Source organism: Rhinichthys klamathensis, unplaced genomic scaffold (genome assembly GCF_029890125.1).
Source record: "Rhinichthys klamathensis goyatoka isolate OS25496 unplaced genomic scaffold, OSU_Roscu_1.1 h1tg000783l_1, whole genome shotgun sequence".
Classification (NCBI taxonomy): Eukaryota; Metazoa; Chordata; class Actinopteri; order Cypriniformes; family Leuciscidae; genus Rhinichthys; species Rhinichthys klamathensis.
The window spans coordinates 357863-367610 of NW_026607180.1; the positions used below are offsets into that span (position 1 = coordinate 357863).

Genomic DNA, 9748 nt, shown 5'->3' on the forward strand with positions numbered 1-9748 from the left:
AAGCCTTCTCTTTAAATTATTTTTATTGTGTTTTATTAGTGACAAATTTGGGGAGAGGATACATATCCAAAACTTTCTGAAAATACAGTATGTGAATTAACTACACAATTACTAGAAATGTTTACCTTGGATATTATACAATTTGCAAGCAAAAAGACAAGTGGAAAAATACAGATTTTTTCCGAGATGTTTCCAACTGTGAACCAATTTTGTAGTATATATATATATATATATACACACGTATACTGTATATATATATATATATATATATATATATATATTGTCCTTGCATTCTTTCCTGTGGCTCAGTGACACACCTGTGTGAAAGGCTTATTATGCAGGTCATTGTCTTCTTAGGTGTGAATCACGCCCCCACGCATATTGCCTTTCCAAACAAAAAGTGTTTTACAAAATTTAAATCAATGTATTGTTTTATGTAAATGATTAGGTTTTGTTTTGTGGCCTTATTTCAGAAACTTTCATTTTTTGTTTTTTCAATAACCATGCATAAACAGTATTCTCTCAAAAATACAAACATGTACATACATGTTGCTCACAAATTATGGTAGCCCTGTTTGTGCTAAATAGAGTGTAATTAAACCTTTGCCATTAATATGTTTATAAGCAACTGAAAAAAGCACAAATGTCAGGACATGTCAAAACATCTCAAGGACCCCAAAAACACCTTGTGGCCTAGAGTTTTTGCTTCAAAATGATCTGAAAATCATCCTGTCTAATCATTCACATAACACCATAGATTATTTTAAATTGTGAAAAACATTTTTTGTTAGCCAAGGCAATATGCGAATGGGCGTGAACTGCCCAACCCCATTGTGAATAATTAGGTGGTTGAGAAGACAAAGACGACCCGCATATTAATGAGCCTTTCATTCAGGTGTGTCACACAAGAAAGAATGCAAGGACAATTCACACACACATACATACACATATATATATATATATATATATATATATATATATATATATATATATATATATATATATATATATATATATATATAAAATTAAAATATAAATGAAAGTCAAAAGCACATTTTTAGTCATACCTGGAAACAAATCCTGTTCAAATAGGTTATATGCGCCATTCTACAGAATTGGTTCAAAGTTAGAGTTGGAAAAGAAAATTGTCTTTTTCCATAAATGTCTTAGTAGGCCAATACATTTTATCATACATATTTCAAAGTTAAGGATTCATTATTTTGATATAGCTTGCATTGGAACAAACACCATTCTTAGTTGATTAGTTTATTGACAAAACATACTATATATTTAACATATGAGCAGAAACTGCTAACAAAAGCTTATTTGATGTCTATTTTAGAGTTAAAACTTTATAATCTATCCAAAACTAGTCACACACACACACACACACACACACACACACACACACACACACACACACACACACAGAAACATGATTCAAATATAAACAGTAGGCTATTTTTGCGTTTACAGACACTAACGTTATTATATATCGCGATTAGAACAAAGCACAAGAATAAAAACACTTACAGCCCAGCTCGCTCCTCGAAGTGAAAATAAACCAGCACTTGTTCTGAGGTAGGTAAATGTCCCAGGATTATTCCTCACAGCCGCGCAAGACCACAGTACATTAATCTGACTAAATATAGTGTGTTTACCGAGTTAATGTGGGCGTTGTCACGGATTCCCCCAACGACACACCCCAGCCAGCTTCAACCCAACACACCTGGTCCCGATCGCAATCACCGGAGTTCTGATTTACCTCACCTGCACCTTCATCACTTCACTCACCACGCCAGCTCTGCATATAAACCCCAGTCAGTCTACAACTCACTGTCAGGTCTCGTCTTTTGACGCCAGTGACTCTCCGGTTCCAAACTCTTCTGTCTGGTTCCAAGAATACTCAGTATACTCTACGCAAGTATTGTTCTTCTACACTAACCTCTCAGTGTGTGTGTGTATATTCCAAGCAGCCTCTGTGTGCAGTGGTTCTCCAGGATTCTCCAAACCGCCACTCTGTGTTCTCCAGTGTAATTCTCGGATCTCTATCAGGACTCCAGTGGTCAGCTATTTCCAGTATCTACGAGACGGCATCAAGTTCAAGTCTTCTCCCTGTGTTCCCCTGTGTGGATCTCGAAGCTCTTCCTGTATTCAGGAGTTGCATACAGTGTCTAAAATAAAACCTGTTAACGCCATTCTCTGTGTCTTCATCCTTGCAGTAGTGTGACAGGCGTTTACACGTCTCAATGTGTTGCTTCAGATCATTAGCGTTTGAATAGCACGCGCTCTCCGTGGGCGTGTCACATTAGCGGAATAATGAGATGCGAGAACGATAATGAGAACGGCTGACACATCTCTCTTTTCATAGAGATTACATAAACAGAGAATATTTATTTTAGTTTTAAATTAGATAATTTAAAAGTACAAACTTAAATGATCATAAACATATATTGCTCATGTCTGGGTGAAAGTAGAAGTAGAAGTAGAAAGTTTTTTATTTTCATTGCCCAAGAAATGAACAACGAAAATTTAGCAGCAATTCATCTAGTACACATAAATATAACTTTAGAAGGCAAAGCAAGAATGTACTTCGTAAAAACAAAATAAAAAATAAATAAAGATAATAACACACAAGACAAAATAGAACATTTTGTACACTGAAATGTAAACATTTTCCACATGGACCATATTGTGAATGTGTGTGTGTGTGTGTGTGTGTTTATGCGCATGTATGTGTGTACGGGTGGGAAACAGTTAGTGACCATGTGTGTTCAGTATGGTGATGGCTTGTGGAAAGAAGCTATTCTTGAGTCTATTTGTTCTGGTCTTGATTGACCTGTAGCACCTGCCAGAGGGCAACAGCTCAAACAGGGGGTAGGCTGGATGGAAATAGTCTTTGGTGATGGCCTTTGCTCTATTGAGGCAGCGGGATGAGTAGATGTCCTTTAGGGAGGGAAGGGTGCAGCCGATGATTCGCTGTGCGGTATTTATCACTCTCTGGAGCTTCTTCCGTTCTGCCTCTGTGCAGTGAGAAAACCATACCGTAATGCAGTACGTTAGAATGCTCTCGACGGTGGAGTGTTAAAAAGTCACTAGCAGCTCCTTTCCAACGTTGTTCCTCCTGAGGACTCTCAGGAAGTGCAGACGTTGCTGTGCTTTTTTAAAGACAACAATGGTGTTTATTTTCCAGGAGAGATCGGCAGAGATTACAGTGCCCAAAAAGGTGAAAGCGTGGACCCTCTCCACGCAGTCTCCATTGAGGAAAAGAGGTCTCAGGTCTGCCCAGTGCTTCCTGAAGTCCAGGATAATTTCTTTGGTTTTTGTGGTGTTTATAGTCAAGTTGTTTTCCAGGCACCACTTGGACAATTCCAAAACCTCGTCCCTGTAGGCTGACTCGTCACTCTCCGAGATCAACCCCACCACCGTTGTGTCATCCGCAAACTTCAGTATGGTATTACTGTTGTGGATGGGTCTGCAATCGGCAGTGTAAAGGATGTAGAGCAGCGAACTCAACACACAACCTTGTGGGGAACCCGTGCTCAATAAATAAGTAGAGGAGCGGTTGTCTCCAAGTTTAACTGACTGTGGTCTGTTTGTGAGAAAATCTTTAATCCATGAACAGGTGAGTGGGTGGAATCCCAGATCAGACAATTTGCTGATCAGGATGTCGGGGACGATAGTGTTGAAGGCTGAGCTATAATCAACAAAGAGCATCCTGACATGGCTCTCTCTATGCTCCAGGTGGCTCAGCGCCGTATGTAGAGTGATGGCAATAGCGTCCTCAGTTGCCCTATTTGCCTTGTAGGCGAATTGATAAGGGTCAGACGAGGGAGGGAGGCAATCTTTGATGTGACCCAAGACTAACCGTTCCAAGCATTTAGTGATGATTGGTGTAAGTGCCACCGGACGGTAGTCGTTGAGGCTGGTTATATTTTAATTTTTGGGTACAGGGATGATAGTAGTCGACTTTAGGCAGGCTGGGATAGTAGCCTGTGCCAGGGAAAGGTTGAAAATGCTGGTGAACACCTTTGAGAGCTGGTCAGCACAGGCCTTGAGCACTTTCCCAAGTACTCCGTCCGGTCCTGCTGCTTTCCTGGGGTTCACCCTGCTGAGCACCTCTTTCACATCCTGAATCTGCACAGTCAAAGGTTGAAAACTGAAAGCTGGTTGGGGCTGAGGTGGTATGACTGCAGACTGTCGGAGTGGGATCTCAAAGCGTGCAAAAAAGGTATTCAGTTCTTCCACCAGTGCGATGCTTGAGTCCACAGCTGTGTTAGTCTGTCCCCTGAAGTTGGTGATCTGCTGAATACCCTGCCATACCTGCCGAGTGTTGTTATTAGAAAGATGACTTTCTATTTTCCTCCTGTAGTCAGCTTTAGCTACCCTGATCCCTCTCTTCAGGTCAGCTCTGGCAGTGCTGTATAATGCTTGATTTCCTGACCTGAAGGCGATATTGCGGTTTTTGAGTAATGATTTGACTTGGCTGGTCATCCAGGGCTTCTGATTTGGGAATACCCGGATGCGTTTGACCACTGTGACATTCTCCGTGCAGTACTTGATGTATGATAGTACAGCCTCTGTATATACTGCCAGGTCGTTGTGTTCAAAAACACTCCAATCAGTGTATGTGAAACAGTCCATTAGCTTAGGAAGTGCATCTTCTGGCCAGATAGTGATAGTCTTTGTCAATGGGGTTGTTCTTCGTATAAGAGGTTTGTAAACAGGGGGGAGGAGCAAAGAGAGGTGGTCGGAGTGGCCTAAATGCGGAAGTTGTGTGGTTTTGTATGCATGTTTTATGTTTGTATAAACATGATCTAATGTATTTCCCCCTCTAGTTGAACATTTTACATACTGGTAAAATTTAGGCAAAAAGGACTTTAAATTTGCCTAATTAAAATCACCCGCAATAATGTGTACCCCGTCAGGATGAGACTTCTGTTGTTTGTTTATGTTATTTGACAGCAGCGAGAGAGCAGTGCTAACGTTAGCATCGGGAGGAATGTACACAGCCGTAATTATCACTACTGTTAGTTCTCTAGGCAGAAAAAAAGGACGGCATTTAACAGAGAGGGACTCTAGGTCCGGTGAACAGTGCTTATGTATGGTCAAGTTGTCTCTAGACCATTTGTCATGTACATAAATACACAGACTGGATGCTTTGCTCCGATCGTAGCGATACATAGAGCGCCCAGCTAGCTGTATGGCTCCGTCAGGGATCTGCGGGTGAAGCCAGGTCTCTGATATGATTGAAACACAACAGGCGCGGATGTAGCGATTTCCTTCGGTGAGTAAGTTCAATTCATCCATTTTGTTGGCTAGCGATCTTGCGTTGGTGAGGAACATACTCGGAAGTGGAGGCTTGTGGGGATCTTTCCTCAGTCTCGCAAGAAGACCGGACCGGCATCCTCGCTTCTGCCTCCTCTCCCTCCGCCGTCTTCGACGCCTGCCAACACCGATAAAAAACTCCTGTCTACTATAGCATAACATGAACAGTATTCGCTGAGTTTTGTTTAAGTTTAGAGACGTGCTCCAGAAAAAAAGTTCACGGACATGGAGAGGCAGAACGCACACCCTTTTTTTTTTCTTTATTTTACAAAAGCACAATATTTTATTTCGATTGTAGGTGGGCACATAAAAAAGTAGACATTTAATATCTCTTAACTCTGTATGACCAGAAATGATGGAGTAGTTTAAGTCTATTTTTCTGCTATGTGAAAAAAATCTGCCAAAACGCACCGGTGCGTTTGCCGTCCCCAGAGGGTTAACTCAAGCATTAGCTCAGTTCCTTGAACAATGCGCTTTGTGTCAAAATATGTTTGCATGCTCTGAAGTTGTCTGAGGGTTGTCATTACATATGATTATCCAGGAAATATCTATCTGCTGCCTTTCATCTAATCTCAGTCTTTGGCATGATGCCATTGCTAACAGGCTTGCCTAAGGGACGCCAGCGCCGAAAAATCATATAAATGCAAATGACACATTCGCCTGTGGAAATATCCACTCTCTCACCTTCCTTCTTTTCATGTTCAGTTTTTGTCCCTCGTTCTGTTTCTGTCTGAAGTGGTTTAGTTGTCAACTTTCAGCTCTATCATTTCACAAGAAAACAGGAGAAAATGTCACAGATATGCCCTTACAGGAGAGAGAATGGGAAAAGAGCTTTTGTGTTCTGCTTCAGAATACTTTGAAGAAAAAGTGCATTCATGTTCTCCATTTGTGATTCAACTTCAACAAACAATGCATGTATTACACTATGATGAAATGTGCCAACTAGTATGGTTCGTACCGCTGGCAATGGCAAAAGTCCATGATGCAAAGCTGTTTCAATAGAGGTAGTGAAGATGAGAAGAACAGCCTAAATAAACACCCCGAAGAGTAAAACACACCACATTCTGTGTGTCTCCCTCATCCTGCAGACTCGACTGATGCGCTGATGAGTGAATCAGGTGTGTTTGATGATGGAGACACACGGCATTTGCACTGGGAACAAGGACAGGTTTAAGAAGCACTGACGATGCCTCATCATTTAAAAAACCCACTTTATTTATATTTGAAAACAAAAGCCACTAACATTTGATTGATATCTCTTTAAAATCTGCAAGAGATGTTTTTTCCCCCAACTGTTTGACACCATGGTAACAGGTGGTGACAGCTGTCAATCATATCAACGAAAGACCAGAAGGTCAGCATTAATAGACTTTTCAGTTTACTAAAGGGCAAAAGGTTCCAGAAATAAAAGTGCAAAAAGAATGTAATATTGTAAGATTTATGCCCGTTCTCTGTGTGCTGTGAAGTCTACTCCGTAATACCGCTACTACATTACTCTCTACTGAAATTAATACCCATAACGCAGCAAATATTGCATTAGTGCAGCACAAAGAGAATAAAAAAATACCACTACATGTTTGTATAGCACTTGACTGAACTTATTCATGATTCTAAACACTAAACTTTTGTGGTGATTATTTAAAAAAAAAACAAGACTTCCATGTGAGGAACGAGTGAAGAGTTCTTACCTTGCCCACATACAGCGGCTCCGTCCCGGTGTATTCCTCAAGCACAAAGAACTGATTCCAAACCCAGTTGCGTTTCTGTCTCTGCATGGCGTCGCGTGAGTGTGTGGGGTGTTTGTAGGGTCGGTCAGGCGTCATGTCAGGGGTCGTGTCAGGGGTCGTGTCAGGGGTCGTGTCAGCAGACCAGCTCGTGTTCTGAACAGCGAGGAGCCAGACGGCACAACACACAAGACGGCCACAAACACTCATCTGGGGCAATGTGAAGGATCAGCACACGGGAGTGAAGGATCAGCACACAGGAGTGAAGGATCAGCACACGGGAGTGAAGGATCAGCACACAGGAGTGAAGGATCAGCACACAGGAGTGAAGGATCAGCACACGGGAGTGAAGGATCAGCACACAGGAGTGAAGGATCAGCACACGGGAGTGAAGGATCAGCACACGGGAGTGAAGGATCAGCACACGGGAGTGAAGGATCAGCACACGGGAGTGAAGGATCAGCACACGGGAGTGAAGGATCAGCACACGGGAGTGAAGGATCAGCACACAGGAGTGAAGGATCAGCACACGGGAGTGAAGGATCAGCACACGGGAGTGAAGGATCAGCACACGGGAGTGAAGGATCAGCACACGGGAGTGAAGGATCAGCACACGGGATGGATCAGAGACTGAACAAAAATACAAAGTTCTGAAATATCACCAATGCAGATAATGAAATGACAAACCCTTGCAGTTTGTGGATTTTCCAAAGTTGTTGATGCACAAAACCTAGAAATCCCTGAAGTGATTACAGTGATGTCATTTCTGATGGTTCAGGAGGAGTTTCTGATGCCTGTCAGAGAAAGAGAAAGATAAAACAAGGGTGAGAGGATTTGCCTTCAACTATTGTAGACTTTCTGAAGAAGAGTTGTTGCAGCAAATCCCCATGTCCAAACAGAGGGTATGTCTTGCTATGTTTTTTAGGGCTCCACACAAAATTGTAAAAAAAAAAAGGTATGTAAAAATGTATTCTATTAATTGAAAGTAATAATCATTATTACAATTATAAAGAGCAATAATCAACAATAATGATTTTCTCATAATACTGCAGCCCTACACTGTAATAATGTTTTTTATTAATTTTATAATTTATATACTTTATAGACTATAGTATATTTGCATACATATTTATATACACACTATATTTATATTATGCAGAGTTATATGATTATCTGAGTGATTGTTTTATATCGACTAATCCAGGTTATTGTCATGATCTCACGTGTCTTGTGTTTTGTAGGACTTTTATGTTTAAGTGTATTCTTAGTTCCCATTGTTTCAGTGTTCACTTCCTGTGTTTGGTTCCTGTTTTGCCTTGTACCTTGTTTGTTGTCATAGTTACCCTCATTAGTTCCCATGACATCTAATCACCAACACCTGTCCCTCATCAGCCCCTTGTTAACCTGTCTATTTAAACCTATGTGCTTCAGCTGTTGGTTGTTGTTGGTTGTTCCTGTATGTGTGTTCCTGTTCTTGCTCTCCTGCCTGCTCTATGTGGATTATGCTCTTGATCTTGGATTATCTGTGTTTATGTTTTATTAATAAACCTCTGTTCCCTTTCAAAAGCTACAATTGATGCTGCGCTGCTTAGCTGCTTAAAGTCAAAAAAGAAAAGAAATGAGTCAACAGCAAAGTAAGCGTTGTGTTCCTCCATGCTCCCGTCCTATGTCTGAGCTGGACACACATGATTACTGCTTTGTTTGTTTGGGGGAGTAGCACGCGGTTCTGGCGTTAGAGAAAGGCGAGTGCGAGCATTGTGAACTGTTCACAGTGAAAATGCTGTGTGCTCGTCTGAACTATTTCCAGACCGCACCCACATTATCATCGTGGGGCTCCCACATGGATCTGTGTGATGAGCAAGAGACGGGTCCTTCCCTACCTCTTGCTGTATCACCAAATCCACACGTTCCCTCGCGTGATCCAGGAGCGCACTCCGGTGCTTCTTCGGCTCGCGCGGGGGACGATGATTTGTCTCTTGGGTCTGAGGACTGTGAGCGGCCGTCTTCTGAGCATTCCTCTCGTGAAAATAAATCTGTCGAGGAACTGCTCAAGGTGGTCACTCGCGCGGTGGCCAGGCTGCAGCTTGACTGGCCTCGCGATCAAGAGCCCCCCAAACAATCTAAGCTAGAGGATAGGTTTCTGTCCGGTGGCAGGGGGGAGGGACCAAAACATCAGTCTCTCTCCATCTTCGAGGACCTCCATGACAAGTTGTCTAAGTCATGGAGTAAACCATATTCTTCCCATGTCTTTTTGCCCTCGACGTCGACTTTTTCAGCTATCATGGGTGCAAAGTCAGGGGGGTATGGGGAGATGCCGCAGGTAGAAGAGACGCTCGCGAGCTATCTCTCGCCTGCTTCGGCATCTTCCACTAAGAAACCTACCCTCCCCACGAAACCATGTAAAATAACATCAGCATTAGTGGGTAAAGCTTATCAAGCTGCAGATCAGGCTGGTGCTGCGCTGCACACTATGGCAGTGTTACAGGCGTACCAGGCTGACCTATTGAAGGTTTTGAGTGCGGGCAGCACTATAGATGAGGAGTCTTTCTCGGAGCTGTGGAGAGCCACAGATCTGTCTCTTCATGCGACCCGTGCCATCAGCCGTTCGATGTCTGCTTTGGTCAGCACGGAGAGGCACCTGTGGCTTAATCTAACAGGAATAAAAGATAAAGACCGGGTGTTCCTGTTAGATTCCC

General features: G+C 42.4%; 1 protein-coding gene across 2 annotated transcripts in view; it reads right to left on the reverse strand.

Annotated features, from left to right (window-relative positions):
* LOC130077869 (cadherin-7-like) overlaps positions 1–7875 on the reverse strand; it is a 186261-nt gene extending 178386 nt beyond the window's left edge. The window contains exons 1-2 of one of the 2 annotated variants that reach the window (XM_056243261.1): positions 7740–7874; positions 7017–7262 (exon numbers count right to left, since the gene is read on the reverse strand). In XM_056243261.1, coding sequence (XP_056099236.1) covers positions 7017–7262 — 246 coding nt within the window. In that variant the 5' untranslated portion in view covers positions 7740–7874. Of the gene's footprint in view, positions 1–7016; positions 7263–7739 lie in introns of both variants that reach the window. The other variant, XM_056243262.1, reaches the window with a different exon arrangement.
* Positions 7876–9748: the final 1873 nt, after the last annotated feature.